General features: G+C 34.1%; 1 protein-coding gene across 9 annotated transcripts in view; it reads right to left on the bottom strand.

Annotated features, from left to right (window-relative positions):
• The window catches only part of LOC129755935 (acid sphingomyelinase-like phosphodiesterase 3b), a 193274-nt gene that overhangs the window by 59884 nt on the left and 114078 nt on the right, over positions 1 to 19312 (bottom strand). For all 9 annotated transcript variants that reach the window (XM_055752642.1, XM_055752643.1, XM_055752644.1 and 6 more), the window contains one exon: positions 18614 to 19086. In XM_055752642.1, coding sequence (XP_055608617.1) covers positions 18614 to 19086 — 473 coding nt within the window. The remainder of the gene's footprint in view (positions 1 to 18613; positions 19087 to 19312) is intronic.

Here is a 19312-nt window from a genome sequence, read left to right as displayed (position 1 = left end):
AAAAATGACAAAAATGACAAAAATGACAAAAATGACAAAAATGACAAAAATGACAAAAATGACAAAAATGACAAAAATGACAAAAATGACAAAAATGACAAAAATGACAAAAATGACAAAAATGACAAAAATGACAAAAATGACAAAAATGACAAAAATGACAAAAATGACAAAAATGACAAAAATGACAAAAATGACAAAAATGACAAAAATGACAAAAATGACAAAAATGACAAAAATGACAAAAATGACAAAAATGACAAAAATGACAAAAATGACAAAAATGACAAAAATGACAAAAATGACAAAAATGACAAAAATGACAAAAATGACAAAAATGACAAAAATGACAAAAATGACAAAAATGACAAAAATGACAAAAATGACAAAAATGACAAAAATGACAAAAATGACAAAAATGACAAAAATGACAAAAATGACAAAAATGACAAAAATGACAAAAATGAAAAAAATGAAAAAAATGAAAAAAATGACAAAAATGACAAAAATGACAAAAATGACAAAAATGACAAAAATGACAAAAATGACAAAAATGACAAAAATGACAAAAATGACAAAAATGACAAAAATGACAAAAATGACAAAAATGACAAAAATGACAAAAATGACAAAAATGACAAAAATGACAAAAATGACAAAAATGACAAAAATGACAAAAATGACAAAAATGACAAAAATGACAAAAATGACAAAAATGACAAAAATGACAAAAATGACAAAAATGACAAAAATGACAAAAATGACAAAAATGACAAAAATGACAAAAATGACAAAAATGACAAAAATGACAAAAATGACAAAAATGACAAAAATGACAAAAATGACAAAAATGACAAAAATGACAAAAATGACAAAAATGACAAAAATGACAAAAATGACAAAAATGACAAAAATGACAAAAATGACAAAAATGACAAAAATGACAAAAATGACAAAAATGACAAAAATGACAAAAATGACAAAAATGACAAAAATGACAAAAATGACAAAAATGACAAAAATGACAAAAATGACAAAAATGACAAAAATGACAAAAATGACAAAAATGACAAAAATGACAAAAATGACAAAAATGACAAAAATGACAAAAATGACAAAAATGACAAAAATGACAAAAATGACAAAAATGACAAAAATGACAAAAATGACAAAAATGACAAAAATGACAAAAATGACAAAAATGACAAAAATGACAAAAATGACAAAAATGACAAAAATGACAAAAATGACAAAAATGACAAAAATGACAAAAATGACAAAAATGACAAAAATGACAAAAATGACAAAAATGACAAAAATGACAAAAATGACAAAAATGACAAAAATGACAAAAATGACAAAAATGACAAAAATGACAAAAATGACAAAAATGACAAAAATGACAAAAATGACAAAAATGACAAAAATGACAAAAATGACAAAAATGACAAAAATGACAAAAATGACAAAAATGACAAAAATGACAAAAATGACAAAAATGACAAAAATGACAAAAATGACAAAAATGACAAAAATGACAAAAATGACAAAAATGACAAAAATGACAAAAATGACAAAAATGACAAAAATGACAAAAATGACAAAAATGACAAAAATGACAAAAATGACAAAAATGACAAAAATGACAAAAATGACAAAAATGACAAAAATGACAAAAATGACAAAAATGACAAAAATGACAAAAATGACAAAAATGACAAAAATGACAAAAATGACAAAAATGACAAAAATGACAAAAATGACAAAAATGACAAAAATGACAAAAATGACAAAAATGACAAAAATGACAAAAATGACAAAAATGACAAAAATGACAAAAATGACAAAAATGACAAAAATGACAAAAATGACAAAAATGACAAAAATGACAAAAATGACAAAAATGACAAAAATGACAAAAATGACAAAAATGACAAAAATGACAAAAATGACAAAAATGACAAAAATGACAAAAATGACAAAAATGACAAAAATGACAAAAATGACAAAAATGACAAAAATGACAAAAATGACAAAAATGACAAAAATGACAAAAATGACAAAAATGACAAAAATGACAAAAATGACAAAAATGACAAAAATGACAAAAATGACAAAAATGACAAAAATGACAAAAATGACAAAAATGACAAAAATGACAAAAATGACAAAAATGACAAAAATGACAAAAATGACAAAAATGACAAAAATGACAAAAATGACAAAAATGACAAAAATGACAAAAATGACAAAAATGACAAAAATGACAAAAATGACAAAAATGACAAAAATGACAAAAATGACAAAATTGACAAAATTGACAAAAATGACAAACTTCTCTTATCCAAAAATGGAGGAGTGTGTATTCCATTTAGAGAAACGCCTAACGAAGCTGTGATTCAAGCTATTTTAAAACTTCTATAAAACTGTTTTTCGAAATTGTTATATGACAACATTTTTCTTACCGGCATAAAACAATTTGAAAACGGTTTAACAATTGCTTTGAGATTTTTACTTGCAAAATGCCATGTTGATTGTGAAACTCAATCGAAGTTACTGAAGCACTCCTGCTGGAAATAATATTATAATACTAAAAACTACACATTTTCGACAAATTTGATAATGTTTGTGGTACTATTTGTTGTGCAGGTAATGAATGCTAAACAAAAATTGTATCGTTTGAGCATATTAAAAATGTGGTCAACTTTGATTTTCTTTGAGGCACGCTTATGTTCTGATGCTATTTCGTATATATTTCGCCAGAAATCTGAGGTTGCAGGAAGTATCATGCTAAATTATATTGAAAATTAAAATGAAAATATTTTTCAAAATAATTGAAATAGAATTTTCACCAATCACCAAATGCTTGGGAGAGTAAGTGATAACACGAGAAAAAAACACGAAACAGAAAGCTCCCCCAGTAAAATTCCTGTCAGATTTTATGTCGTAGTTTTAAAAGAGGGGTAGTCTTAAAAGAGTTCTGCTTAAAGCTTTGTCTATAAGAACGAATAAAACTATTCTGTTGGATATTTTATTATAGCTTATAGAATTAGCTTTAAACACGTTAAAAAACAGTTAATCAAAACAGTTAATCAAAACAGTTAATCGTCAAACAACTTATTTTTTAACTGTGTCAGTTTCATTTTAATTTTCTGCTATTTTTGGTGACAAATTTAGTGAACCGATTTTATTTTCAGTGCACGTTTTTTACTGAAACCTGATCAGAGGTTGACACTTTTATGCATTCTTATGATTATTGAGGACTAAGCAAAGAAGAAGATCGATATATCATTTCGATAATCGGTATGTATTCATGGAAAATTGCACTGTTGAAATCTAAAACAAAACATGTGGTTTGTTTGGAGGGCAGTTTGTCCAAAAATCGAGGAGGGTTGTTTGGTCGGATATTTAAAATTTAATAAGTCTTCAGTTTAACGTAAATTAACAACCAACCGCAGTTTTCATCAATTGATAATTCGAATCTATAATTTGAACTTTTCACAACTTAAGTGATGGCTCATCATCTTAAAATTCAATATGATTGTTGTTCGTGTTTTGAATATCTGGAGATAACTTTTATTAAAATTACAAGGAATTGATTTCTAGAACACGTGTGTGTTAGAAGAATTTCATGAAAATTTCGCAAATCTTCAAAATCCATCAAAATACAGGCGTTGGCGTTTTACCCCGCAAGGGCATTTTTGCGATTTTCATCTCCAAGCATAGAATAAATTCCAACAAGTCTGGTTTTGAAAAAAAAATTATTCATTTAATTTATTCTTCCAAACAAAATGGTATCGTATTGATTGATCAACATTTTGATTTCTGGACTTGAACTTAGACAGAACTATTATTCAATTTCATCCAGACAAGTTGAATTCAATTAGACTTTGTATGCATAATCCGATGAATTCAATTTGAAATCAGACAGACTCAATTTGTTGCATTTTCATCATCCTGCCAAGTCAACAACATTTCATCCATTGAACGATTCCATATTCAAAACAAAACGCAGAAAATCTCAACCGAGAAAATTGATGAGGTCAACATTCTGAGCAACGACGGCAAGGAGACGGAATTGGATCATTGAGACAGCATGTCTCAAATCTCGACAGAGAGTTTTTTTTCTATCAACATTTATCGTCATATCGAGTTGGTACCTCCTACTTGTGTATTCAGTTGCTGTTATTTGAAAACCATTACGGGTGCAATCCACCCACGAAATACGCTCATCGAATGCTTAAATCTGTCAAGTGAATTGATTTTTTTTCTTCCGGCAGTGCAATCTGCGAGAAACTTTCAAATATTTTTCAATTATTTGTATTAAATATATCTATGTTTATAAAAAAAAGGCTGTTTAAAATAATGTCATGTTTTGTTCATGTTATTCATGCATTGACTTTTTTTTTCAGAAAACTTCGATTCAAAATGCTTGCTTGAGTTTGTTCTTGAGAAAAGGGCAAACAAGATTTTTAATAACGTCTTCTGAAGGTAAAATCCAATGGGGTCGCTGAGCGCTTACTTAGGATTCATCCCATTGCTGCAAGTTAATGAAGATTACTTGGGCGGCTTCCTTCTTTTTGCCTTTCCTGGGTGTTATTTAATCAAACGATAAGCAAATTAAGTCGACCGTGAGGCGGAAATCAAGCCTTGAGAGATGAAAGGAGAAAAAAAAATGTTATACCAAAGTAAAAAAAAGAATTTTTCGTAGTGTCTTCAATATCGCCTTTTTTTCGTCGAGAAAGCGAATGTGTAGAAGGAATCTTTTCCAACACTAGACGAGGTTGCTAGTAGTTAAGGCACGAGGGTGTGGATGAAGAAAGAATTCTGAAACTATGTTCATTCTTTTTGTGCTAGTATCCTGCTCTTGAAAATGTTCATGATTACAAAATTTGAAAAGAATCCTCTTCTGATATAACAATTTTGAATTTAAAAAACAATTTCTAATCTCTAATGTTTAAATTCTTCTAATAAAAACATACTTTTTAACGTCAAAAATGTTTTTTTCTTACCATAATACATATTTTGACCCAAAACTCTTCCGAGTGCACAAAATTCGTTGTTTTTTCATCAAAGCGGTAAAACTTCAATCCGGTTGCAAGCTTCTCTTTCCCTCAAAGTAGTGTAATTAAAGTTTTAGATCGGTAAAGAAAACCGCCCGAAGATAAAAACTTTCCGCCTCGAGACTTCTTTAATTAATTTTGCGCTCTTTCTTCTCAGCCAGTGGAAGTGAGTTGTTTTTCAGTGTGCAGCGTGCATTCACACAAAGGACAAACTGCATTCATGTAGCTACATCACAGAGAGTTTTCACAGACCGGGTGCTCACCTCCATGAGAACTTTTCGCTGAACAAACTACCTCATACGGAACAACTACTCTGGCTGAGCTGGGGAAAAGTTTTTCCTTTTCATCTCCCATATGAAAGTTTGTTGGCATCCGTCTTCGAGGAAACTGTTGCGTCACTTCATACTTTCCTCACACACAAACAGGTGACAATCGAGGAACGTGGTTCTTACACGTTACTGTGCAACCATTCACTTTGGTTTTTCGTCCTGGCCACGAAATGGGACGGGCCATCATTCAATCAACAGAATCTGAAATTGAAGCGGCACGTCTTTCCTGTGCAGTTAGAAATGTAACAAAGAAACATATATTTTATTTTTATGTATTTACAGATTTTATCGTATAGAATGTAATTTGAACTCATTTTCGTATATCTGCACCTACAATGTGCGGTCCATGCATATTCTTAATCGTATTGAAATGCATTGCATGATTTAATTACGATAAGAAGAGAGACTCGTATTTATGTAGGGGAACATGCCCTATAATGCGCCACCTAAGCGAATCGCTGATTTTCTATGTATTCCACGTACAAAGTGTGTTAAAAATGGGTGTAATCGTTGAAGAAAAGTGTTTTCTACACATACCTATGATTTTTTATCACTCAAATTGCAATAGTTGCTTCAAAAACTTGATTTTTTAAAACCATATTCAAAGCCACAGAACAAAACTGTGTTGCAAATACGCGCCGCTGTGTATTTAATATGCGCCTAGCAGCCGAACACACCCGAAAGCTGCCGAAGACCAAAGACACACCAATACTTACAGACACTTTGACTGAAAAGAAAATCAAAAAGGACTAATCAAAATTTTGAAAAAATTAAAAGTAGATTTTTTGGGCTGAATTAACGCTCAAAATATGATTTTAGACTTTTTGTTCATTTTCAATGAAAATTGGCCTTTTTGAAAATTTAATGCTATTTTCAGGCTACTATGATTGGCGCGTTATAACGAGCGCATGGGCCATGATAGAACATACCCATAAAAAGCATACCTTTGTGGGTTCAGTATGATTTTTTAGCATAAAATCATAGTTTAGATTCTCCTCTACCGATGTGTCAGAAAACATTGTCTTATTCGTTTTTCTCTACTTGGTGACACCTTATTGAAAGTGTTTTGAAATTTAGATCATAATGATGAAAAACCTAAATTGTGAAATTATCACGACACAGGGGCATTTTAAGGAAAAATTCATACTTGCCATGACCAATCACAGCATTTAAAACAAATTGGTAATATTTTGCAGGCTTAAAATGTTTCAGATTCTTCAAAACAAAGGTGGCGCGTATTAGCCACATGGGGCGTTATATGAACTTTTCCCCTACATATGAACTCGACCTTTGTGAACGAAAATTCTCAAAAAAATCCGCGAATCGACTGATATACGATGATCAGCCGTTATTGACAGATTTTTGATTTGTGCTATGCATAAAATAATTTGAAATTAAGATTTTTTAACATGAAATACGATTTTTATTATCATAATAACCAAGTGTTAGATCTTAGCATTAAAAAATTTCTATTAACCAAGATTGCTTAAATAAGAGATTATATTTTAGAAAGAAAAAATATAAAATGTCAGAAGAGTGGTAGGGGAGATAAGGGCATAACGAGCACCCAGGGCATAATAAGCACTCTCTTTTTCTACAAAAGTACGTGTTTTCTAAAACAAATTTTCATGAGGATTTGTTTCGTACTATCTATAGTATTAATTTTTCACCAAAAAAGATATATCCTTTTCATCTTTACAGAAATATTAAATAATAACCAGCTAGGTTCTCAAGTGACGAAAATAAAATAATTTTTGAGCACCACCAAATAAGCATTTATGACCTTTAAATCATCTTGATCTAAAATGTTTGCACTGCAACATGATTTACACATTGTTTCTCAATGTTCACCATCATAAAATTTTTGACTTTTCACTTAAATCAATTTTAAAACGCGATTTTTCTTAAATATGTTGACCTGGGGCGAACAAAGCACTATCAATCATGGCGAGATGAGCAATCTAGCAGAGAATTCAACTCGATGAAGTCAACTGAATAATAGAGCTACAGCTTGACTTGTTTCATCTGTCGATTTGGCCTATTGGTAAAGTGTCGGAGAGGTAATCAGATGACTCGAGTTCGATTCCTGTTCGAGGGTTTTTTTCACCTTCCATTCATGATTGATTTTTTTGATTGTTACATTATACGGCTGGTAACATCATCCGTTAAACAAAACACCAGAAACATAATGTATGAGCATGCGTGATTTGTTTGAATTCTACAAACAGACCAAGATTATTTTGTTATTGCTTTGTTTGATGAATCTACGCCTCACCGTTTAGTGCAAAAAAAATCACCTTGACCAGAAATCGAACTCGAGTCTACTGATTACTCCGACACCTTACCAATCGGCCAAATCGACAGATGAAACAAGTCAAGCTATTCAGTTGACTTCATCGAGTCGAATTCGCTGCTATATTCCCTGCCAAAAAACGCTCATCGTGCCCATATTAATGGTGCTTAAACTGCCCCAGAGGCGGTTCTCATTATGCCCCTACAGTGACTGGTTTTAAGCTTTCGGCAAAATTTTTCAAAATGCATTTTTAAACGTTTTTATCTACTTTTTCAACTGAATCAAAGCAATCGAAAAATTCCTTCTAATTCAACCACGGTAAATGAAAAGTTCATGTACCGGTATTTCGATAGCAACATACTACCTTCTACAGTGAGCGTTTTTGATTGATCTATCGATCTATTGATTGATCTATCGATCAATCAAAAACGCTCACTGTAGAAGGTAGTATGTTGCTATCGAAATACCGGTACATGAACTTTTCATTTACCGTGGTTAAATTAAAAGGAATCTTTCGATAGCTTTGATTCAGTTGAATTATTCAACTAAGTTGGCTCACAACACAACAGAGTACTTTTTCAAGTTTCATCCAATTAAGCAATAGACTATTTGAGTGCCTGAACACGAAACAATGATGTAATTCACATATTATAGCTGTTCTCTATGGTTAAATTAGTGTTTTCCTTAAGGTGGCCATTATGCCCTTATCTCCCCTACCTACAGTCGATAAGTTCAGCGATACAAAAGTACTAAGGTATCTGCTGGTAATCAAAGTTCTTCCCAGAGTGTTCACATAGAGTGCGGCGGCGAAAAATTTCAACCCGAAATCCAGGTCGATGCTTTATCAAATATCGTACTTTTCGATGAAAATAAAAATTCACAGGAAATTTCCGATGGGGATGAGAAAGCTTTGAACTCCCTTGTAGGAATTCTGACTTACATCTAAATCTTCCGAGCGATGCCCGCACCATTTTGAGGACGCCCAGAAATCTGAGCATAATCAGTATGGGGAATGGTGGAAAGTATTGGCATCAGGGTGTTGAGAGCTGCCTGCGCAAAGCATTGAATTCAATTAATAAGCTCTCATCAATATCGCTCAACATCAACTCAAATAAGCTCGCAACTCTGCTTGCCACTTGGAGATATATGCTATACAATCGTGTATAACTGCATTGATTTGTTATAATGTGCATTCAATCGTATACCTATGCAAATTAATTCGCATGTCTGATTTTCTTAAAACTAATTTGCTGGCTATCGTAAAAGAATACAAAAAAGTTCAATAAGATCGTTTATGATAACGAGACATCCATGATTGGAATCGTATTTAAGGAGGCTTCAAAATGTTGGTCTATTTTTAGATCATCGATGACGTGTTCTACGATTTAAAAAAAAATATTATAGAAATATACGATTTGCTTTTGGTGTGATGCCTTTGAAGCAAATCGAGGAACCATCATGAGCTGCAGATCGTATCGGTAGGGGATCAAGTCAAGGTACTACAATAACTTCATGAACGTTGAAAAATTTGACAGCAAAAAAACGCATTTCTTTGAAATAATTCAATTTTTATTCAACTGACGGAAAATGAGAGCCCTGCTTCTGCTAAGTCGCAGAAGACGACCAAACAAGTCGTCAAACTTTCCTTATTGTTACGAACAATGTCGTATATAAAGATATGCTAAATCACATTTTGATTAAGCGCAAAAGATTACAACCTAAATCATCTATATGATGATGTAAATTGTCATAGTATATTCCAAAATCATTCAGGGTAGTCGTAAATGATTTGCATGACAAATCGTGCAAATCGTAATTCGATACAATCCAAATCAAGAACATGTGTGCTGATTAGACCGCTGCAAGATTTGTATGGAAATTTCTAAAATTTTTACACCTCTCATAACTGTTTTTGGTTGTTTTTGCTGCCAGAAATAGCAATAAAAATTTTGGAAGCGATCCATTCAGTCCTGAATTAGCGCAACGAGTTTTAATTTTGTATGGAAATTTGTACGGGAAAACAAAATTTTTCATTCAAAAATCGTCAGAGATGTACTTAGAGATCCAAAAAATTTAACTTTGGATGAAAAATATTCCTTAATTCTTGCAGTACTTCTCATGTGAACAAAGCCAAAACCTAACTGTGATATAGTAGAGTTGTGGTGCATTAGATCTTAATAATGGCCACTTCCATCTGTACCGTTGAGCCGTCAACACGTACGCCGGAGCATCGTATCGTTGCTGTGTACCTGCAGGAACATTTTACATTATTTATTTTTTCCTTACCTGTATTTCAATCAGCACTTTTCAGTGCTAAAATTATTTTCATTTTCTTTTATTCATATTTTCTCTTTTCTTTCCAGCATGGGGAAGTCATCGGCCGGGTCAAGGGCCGGAAGAAAACGGATTGCCGAACCTAATTCAGGTCCATCGCCCAAAAAAGTTGAAATTTCCAATTCATTCGATGTCCTTCATAACATCGGTGATGAGGAAATATTCATATTTAATTCTGATAAGAGTACTAAGAAACCTTCTTCTTCTTATACTCTTAAAAACGAAAAGATTCCACCAATAACGGTCACGATTCCTAACTTCAATGCCTTTCGAAAAGAAATAGTCACTTCCGTCAAGGATGTGAAGATTTCTTTTCAGATCGGTCGAAGGGGAACTGCTCGTATATTGGCGGAATCTTTTAATGATTTTCAAAACGTTTTAAATTATTTGAATAATAAAAAACACCAATTTTTTACGTACGACACTAGAAGTGATCGTCCATTTAAAGTTGTACTTCGTGGTCTCACTGGCGATCAGACACCGGATGAGATCACAGCTGAATTAAATTCATTGTTAGGTTTTTCTCCAATTCAAGTAATTCAAATGAGGAAAAGAACCAACACGAATAATACCAGTAGTGTTGGTTTTGCTCCTGAACTTTATTTGATCCATTTTAAAAAGGATCAGGTTAATAATTTGAAAATTTTGGAAAAGGCTCGTCTTATGTTTCATTGTCGAGTAAAATTTGAACCTTTTCGTAAATCTACTACCAATTTTTTACAAAATATTACGCAATGTCGTCGTTGTCAAGCTTTTTGTCACGGGACTAAAAATTGTAGAATGAATGCCAGATGCATGTTTTGCGGCTCATTCGATCATGAAAAATCTAAATGCCTTTTTGGTGATGATAAGCCAAAAACAGAATTTTTTAAGTGTGCGAATTGCGCAGGTAATCATTCCTCGAATTCTCTAGACTGTCCCATCAGGGCAAAAATTATTGCTTCTAGGAAAAATCCCAAAGTTTCCAGAAAAGTTTCTTCTCCTCCTTCCTCTTTTTCGTCTTCACACGTCGGGCCGGCAAACAACCTGCCTGTTCGCGGTCAGCCTCGGTCTACATTGGAATCACGGCTGGGTAATACCCGAAGTGATTTTAATGTTACCTGTGCTGAATCTGCGCCCCAGACTCGTTGTTTATCGTTCTCAGAGGTGGTTGAAAATGGGTTTCCCTCTTCAGGTTTAACTAATAAAAATGGGAAAAAACCAAGTCTCAACGTTCATGCGAAGGCTTGGGAAAATCCCCGAAATTTAAATACTTGTTCTTCTCCTTCATTTTCTGATCCTAACAATTTTGTTGATTTGGGTGAGATTACTGAGGAAAAATTAAAATTTTTGCATCAAAATTTAATGGAAATGATGCAACTTATGTTGAAAGCAAATTCAATGTTTGAAGCTTTTCAAACTTCTTTTAATTATGCTAACAAAATTATTATGACTTTACGATTCCCTCATGGATCCAAATAGATGTTTAAATATTATGAATTGGAACGCTAGATCTTTGCTGGCTAACCAAGATGAATTCTTTTTATTTTTGAAAACTCAAAACATACATATTGCTGCCATCACTGAAACTTTTTTAAAGCCAGACAATAACTTGAAAAGCAATGCTTTCTTTAAAATTTTACGGAATGATCGACTTGATCGACAAGGTGGGGGTGTAGCTATTGTAATCAATAGTCGTCTCAAATTTAGACTTCTTCCTTCTTTCAATACAAAAGTCTTAGAAACAATTGGAATTGAATTAGAAACTTCTATGGGGAAAATTATAATTGTTGCCGCATACTTGCCTTTTCAATGCAGCGGTGAACAGAAAAGTTTTTTGAAGGGAGATTTACAAAAACTCACCAGAAATAAATCTAAATTTTTTATTATTGGTGACTTTAATGCAAAACACCGATCTTGGAATAATATTTCATCAAATTCAAATGGGAATATTTTGTTTAATGACTGCTCTGCAGGTTATTATACTGTTGAATATCCTAATGGGCATACTTGTTTTTCTTCAATTAGAAATTGATTTGGTTCTAACGGATTTAGGCGAGCATTGTAGTCAATTAAAGCTTAGTTCTTTTAGAAATGGGACAGTTACGAATGCCTGTATCTAAAAAACTATCCGTTTTAACGAAATACTTTGTATGAAGAAAAAGAAGGTAATGTTATGATCTTTCATGAAAAAATTTGAAAAAAAATATTTACCGTTTTTTTGTTAAAGAAATTTCTACTTTATTCTTGGTATCTCCCATTGGCCGGCGCACACTTTTTTCAGTCATGGTATTGATCAGTTTCTCCAACTTATGCTTCGTAGAGTCTATATTTTAGGTGGCTTCACCCTCTTTCTTCAATTTCTGATTCTTTTTGGTCCAATACTTCTCTGGAAACTGGAAACTGGAAGCATTTTAGTGGATATAGTTGTTTCGAAATGAACAAATTTGATTATTTTTGACCACATTTTTGAACGTTTTTTTTCGGTACCGGTTTTACAGCTTAAGAGCTTTGAAACTATCAAAAAATGGTTATTTGAGGTTGGATTTCTATGAGTCATCACTAGGCAACACTTTCAGCTTATCGGAGAAAATTGTTTTGGACATTTCAGCGATCTACCCTTAGTTTTTCGTTTATTGAAAATTAAAAATGCTGGTATGAGACTTGACTTCCTTGATGATCCTTAACCGTTGTTGCCGATCATGTGCTTCTCTCCAATGCTTGATTTCAACTTTGTGGACATTATTGACAGTGTTTGCATACTTATCTACCACAAAAACTCAGTAATTCTTTGCATAATTAACGGTTTTGTCAGCTATCAATTTGGTAATGACGTATTTTCAAGGAAACTGTGCAAAATTATTTTTTTCTTTTTCTCTTGCATCGTACATATCTCAAAAACGCGTAAATTTTAAATTTTGAAAAAAATAGGTCGAATAGTACTTTTTACAGGCAACAAAATGCTGTAAAAATTTTCAATATCCAATAACTAGTTAACGAGCTATTAGCAAATGAAAGTGTCCCATTTCTAAAAGAACTAAGCTTTAGTTACCCATGCGGACCTCGATTCAGACCACCTTCCAGTAACATTTTCTTTATCCCAAAGTCCCATTGAAAACCCTTTAAAATCAGCTTTTAACTTTCAAAAGGCTAACTGGGAGCGATATATGAATTTTATTGAACGTAATTTAGATGTAAACGTTCCACTGAATTCAATAGAAGATATTGATTTGGCTATAGAAAATTTGACAACTTCAATAGTCGATGCTAAAGCCGCTTCAATACCTAAAGTTAAACATAAATTTAATCAACCTTTAATTGATGATGATCTTCAGTTTTTGATACGACTGAAAAACATTCGTCGACGCCAATATCAACGTACTAGGGATCCTTATTTAAAATTTATTTATTGCGACCTTCAAAAAGAAATCAAACGTCGTTTAAATTTCATTCGTAATGAAAATTTTGCAAAAGCAGTAGAGGACATAAAACCCTACTCAAAGCCATTTTGGAAATTAACTTAAATTCTGAAAAAGCCCCAGAAGCCAATTCCTACTTTGAAAGATGGGGATAAACTTCTTTTAACTAATTCAGAAAAAGCTCAAAAATTAGCCCAACAATTTGAGTCTGCTCATGATTTTAATTTAAACGTTGTTAGTCCTATTGACGCTCAAATTTCCCTAGAATTTGATGATATTCTTTCAAAGCAAAATGTGTTTGAAAGTTCTTGTGAGACAAATATTGATAAACTTAAATTGATTTTCAAAAAATTTAAAAATATGAAAGCTCCGGGGGAAGATGGGATTTTCTATATTCTTATTAAAAAGTTGCCTGAAAGCACTTTAAATTTTTTAGTTAAAATCTTCAACAAATGTTTTCACTTGGCTTATTTTCCCAATAAATGGAAAAATGCCAAAGTAACTCCAATTTTGAAACCTGGAAAAAGTGCTTCAGAGCCATCAAGTTATCGACCAATTAGTTTGCTTCCTTCTTTAAGTAAACTATTTGAGAGAGTTATTTTGAATAGAATGATGATTCACATTAATCAGAATTCTATTTTCCCTGATGAACAATTTGGTTTCCGACATGGACATTCTACTACACATCAACTTTTGAGTGTAACTAATATGATTAACGCTAGCAAATCTGAAGGTTATTCAACTGGTGTTGCTCTTCTTGATATTGAAAAAGCTTTTGACAGTGTTTGGCACAAAGGTTTAGTAGCTAAATTAGCTCGATTTGATTTTCCTGTATATCTCACCAAAATTATTCAAAATTATTTGACTAGCCGAACCTTACAAGTAAGCTATCAAAATTCATGCTCTGAAAGGACTCCCATTAGAGCTGGGGTCCCTCAGGGCAGTATACTTGGGCCAATTTTATACAATATTTTTACTTCTGATCTTCCTGATGTACCAGAACACCCAAAATTCAGCCTCTGTGCCAATGGCGTGTAGTCAATTACATAGCATCATTGGTACAAAAAGATAACGCGACCGGTGCTGATTCGATTTGCTCCCACCGGCATTAATCTCCCAAGTTAACCGATTTGCGTATGTCTGAAAGAAACAAAATAAAAACGCTTTCACGTCCCTCCCTATCGCATCACAAGACGAAGAAGGATGGAAATAAATACCGGCCAACAACAGGCAGCCAGCGAACCGAGCACTGTGCGTGTGAATGTAGCAAAAGCAACAACAAAAATATCCTTCTAATTCAATCCACTGGCACCGGCAAACCACGGCCAAGCTGTGCGTGTGTATGCAGTAAAAGAAACAAAAAAAACATTCCTTCAATTTACCGGCAAACAACCACGCACCGGCCAAGCTGCCCGGCTTTAGCAGCTGTGTATATGTAGCGTGTGTATGTAATAGCAGGCGGTAAGCAAACACAGTTCTCATTCAATGGGTTTCCCGTTTCCTTCACTCCCGTTCCCTTTCCCGTTTCCATAACAAAACAAGCTGCCCGGCTTTGGCAGCTGTGTATATGTAGCGTGTGTATGTAATAGCAGGCAGTAAGCAAAGCACAGTTCTCATTCAATGGGTTTCCCGTTCCTTCACTCCCGTTCCCTTTCCCGTTTCCATCAAAAGACAAAGGAATGCATTGAAAGAAGGCCAAACGCCGGGAAGCCGCCGTTGTGCGTTTTTTTCGATTGATCGGTGACAGAAAGCCTATGACAAATATCCCTCGTCCTGTATGAAGCTTGAATAGTACACTGGTTAAAATGCCGGTCTGGCAAGACGCTATGATTGGTAATTTGAGTTCGATTCTCACTACGGCGCTGTGGTTTTAATTTTTATTTTTTTTGTTTCTGGGATGAATTATCCAATAGGAATAGGTTTTTCTTGTTTCGCTTGAATGTAGTGGTCATCATTTTGGTTGGGAGCCGAGTCCTTATGCCAGTTACGGTTTTTCAAACATACCGTCTTCGGCACAGTGCACATTTCAGCGCATTATCGGCACAGAGATATGACAAATAGGCATTGGATTTTTGCAACCTCTTCTATGGGTGAAGGAAAAGGTAGAAGATTATTTGCTGATGATACTTTGCTTTCAGCCAAAGGTCGAAATTTACGGGTGGTACGCAGTAGATTGCAACAAAATTTAAATTCCTTTTTGAATTACTTGAAAATGTGGAAAATTTCTCCTAACGCTTCCAAAACTCAACTTATTTTATTTCCCCATAAGCCAAGAGCAAATTTTTTAAAACCTAATGAAAATCATTCCATAACTTTTAATGGGGTTTCTTTAGAATGGTCTGATCACGTGAAGTACTTGGGACTCACACTTGATCGGAATCTTACTTTTAAAAATCACATTGAAGATATTCAATCTAAATGTAATAAATACACTAAATCTCTTTATTCTCTCATCAACAGGAAATCCAGGTTGTGTCTGCGAAACAAGATGTTAATCTACAAACAGGTCTTTCGACCAGCGATAATGTATGCAGTTCCGATTTGGTCTAGCTGCTGCGCGACGAGGAAGAAAGCCATCCAGAGGATTCAGAACAAGGTTCTGAAAATGATTTTGCGGCTTCCACCTTGGCACAGCACCGAAGATCTTCATCGGATTGCAGGCATAGAATCGATCGAAGAGATGGCCAACAAAATCATCTCCAACTTCAGAGGCAAATCGATGCAGTCTTCTATCGCAGAGATTCGTTCTCTTTACAATTAAGTTAGTTTTTAGGATTTAGGATTAAGTTTTTACATCTTTTTTTTTTTTTGCTTAACAGGATATTCTCCTATAAATCAAAATATTTATTGCTAAAGCAAATTTAAATCAAATAAACAATGTTTAAAATTAACTGTATCAAAGAGTTGAACTGATCATAATTGATCTGAACACTTTAATTTAACTTTAATAATGTAACTTAAATGTAATGATTAAAAGACTAATAAAGACATATTAAAAAAAAAAAAATCTTAATAATGGAATGTAAAAGTTTCAAAGTAATTATTGGCAAACGTAACCAACCGTGAAAACGATATGTTCACTAGGTTCGACAACACCCCTGCGTTGATTTGCGTGAAAAAAAAGAGCGTTCAAGAGAGATTCAGTCAAATTCTCTCGCTCTCCTTCGTTATGATTTGAACAGGATGAACTTTGAGTTAGTGTTAGTTGAATGGAGATATTTGTAGAAAGCGGATGCGCTTTTGAACTTGGGCCGGTCTGCTGACTTGTAGTCGGTAGGGTCGGCCATGATGGACGCCTCGATGTTTCTACCGGTTACGACACTAACTTATTCCTCAGAAAAGTTATTCGATGTTACAAAAAAAAAAATTTCAAAATATTTTTTTAAATTTTTGCGTTTTTTCTGCTTATTTGCAAGCTGTGTAACCGTAGAATGGAAATAAAAAATCTCAAAAAACTGCTTTGCATTGCCAGAGAATTTATGATTTATATAGCCTTTGCAAAAACATTTCATGCTATCATTAACAGCTCAAGCAAGCAAATTCCGCAATTTTTAAAACAATGGCTTCAGATTTTTCATATTGAAATGGTTATAACTTTTTTCATGAAATTCTTAGCTGCTTGTCATGTTAGCAAAAAATTAAGCTTAAGAATTGTCAAAACCAAAAATCAAAGAGCAACTTCATTTCAAGCTTATTTGAATTTTCTGGATGATTTAATGTGCAAAAATTTCTTCTTCCATACAAATTTCCATACAAAATTGAATCGCATTGCGCTAACTCAGGAATCATCCAAATCATCTTAAATTTTACACTGATTCTTGGTGACCCAAAAGGCATCAAAAAACATATGGGAGCAAAAAGTCATTTTTTGCAGCGGTCTAGTGCTGATGTACCTATGTAAATCCAAAATGATACGTATATACTGGTTTTGCTGCATTATATACGATATGTTAACACGTATATTTGCACGTATATTTGTGTTGCAAATTCGAAATACCCTCCAAATGGTTGTCTGGATACGGGTTATAACTGGGTGCGAGGTAACAACATCGAACAGGTGAGTGAGTTTCTCTCTCTACACGGCGAGCCGACCCTGATATTGGCTGGCAATTCAAGCGAAATGTACTGAATCAGATGTGAAATATGTTTGAATGGAAGTGGTTAAAAAAAGTTATATTTCCCTAGATGTGCTGTGTCTTAAATCTGAAACAGTTGCCCTGTAGGAAGATTGAAAAAGCAATTGCATAGTGCAAAACATTATGGAAATGAAAAGTAGTAGATCTGATACTAGCGTCTGGGGTGTATGATCATTTTTGTGACTTATGGTATATTCTTTTGGCTTTGAGGGCTAAATCTTGGATGAGTGTTTTCAATGCAATTCGGGATTTGTTTCCAATTGAGTAGAATGAACATTGCTTGACTTAGAAGGAATTCTTCTTGACTTGAAAGGTGTAGAATGAACATTGTTTGACTTAAAAGAAACATTGTTTTACTTAAAAGGAATAAAACTTCCGAACTGTCAGAATTCCACCCCTCAAAATTTTTCAAGAAATTCATAACGAACAAAGATTTCGTAATACTGTTTCCGGAGAAATATCGAACGAGCTGCAAGCATGCCTCAATTGGAAAGACATTAATCTTCCTAGCCAGCCACCCAGCCACCCAGTTATTGCTGTGTGCGATACAATCTCGAGAGTCAATTAATTTTTCGATTCAGTTGTTTCTGTTTCTGATGTTCTCTTGTTTTGTGTTGCGTTGCGTTCTGTGAACCGAATTCGATCGTCTCGAAGAATGGAAGGAATATTCAATCAACAGCAACAATAATGGCGGCAACAATTCGCACAATGATGGATGGACGGATGGATGAAGAATAATAACACTCACACACTTTCGAGGGAAGCAGCAGACGAATCGGAAAAGTGATTGACGCTGTCTGTTTGAGATGATGCTTTTAGAGCGTCGTCGTCGTTTTCTTCGGTGATGATTATGAGGAAAGTGACTTGCCCCAGACGCTTAACTTTTTGATTGGTTAGCTGTTATTATTGCGGAAAGCTGCCAAATAAAACGTCGTTCAAGAAACTTTTGTATTCGGTTTAAGGGTTCTACAATTGAATTTCTTCTGCTTCGGACTTGTACCTCTGATAGTTTATGATTGAAGTGAACAATTGTAAGAGGAAATCAATGAGTGGTACTTACAGTTTCTTTATTTCTACTAGATTTCGCTAGCACATCCTCGAGCCATTCCCACTGCTTCTCCGACTCGTGGCTGCTTGATCCCGATAATGCACTGACGTGGCCACCACCGACTACACTTCCGACTACACCACTTCCTCCACTACTAAAACTACCGTCTACGATCCCACTACTACTGCTACCACTTCCCCCTCCATAACCACCAACGTTCCTCCTGTCACTGTACACTGGATATCCGGGCACGGAACTTCCCCCTATACTGTAATCCCCCCGATGGTAGTGGCGATGTGCCGCATCCCGGTCAAAATGGCCGCCACTTCCGCCCATGCCCCCGGTGTAGTGGATCGATCCATCCGGTCGCTGCTTGACCGCCGACGAATGCGACTGCGGATATTTTGGATCGTGCCGCATGAAGTTCGTATTTAAAGCTATTATCCGCAGACGGCTCTTGGTCTGCTCGATTGTGTAGTAGCCACCTGTTGGGCGAGATAGGAAAACAAATTTATTGCAATTATAAGAGCAATTCGGTGCTTGTTGCATGCTAGCAGGCACAGCTGCAATTACTCCTGAAAGTATGTGTGTTTGTTCAGTAATAAGTACACGCGTGAGTAGGAGTTTATGATATTTATTCAGCGGATTGACTAGTCTAAATCAGATCATGGATTTAATTTACACAATTTGTCGGAACCAGATTGAAATATT

This window comes from Uranotaenia lowii, chromosome 3, assembly GCF_029784155.1.
Source record: "Uranotaenia lowii strain MFRU-FL chromosome 3, ASM2978415v1, whole genome shotgun sequence".
Lineage (NCBI taxonomy): Eukaryota > Metazoa > Arthropoda > Insecta > Diptera > Culicidae > Uranotaenia > Uranotaenia lowii.
The sequence above is the reverse complement of the archived record's forward strand: the minus strand, read 5'-3'. Positions and strand labels throughout refer to the sequence as shown.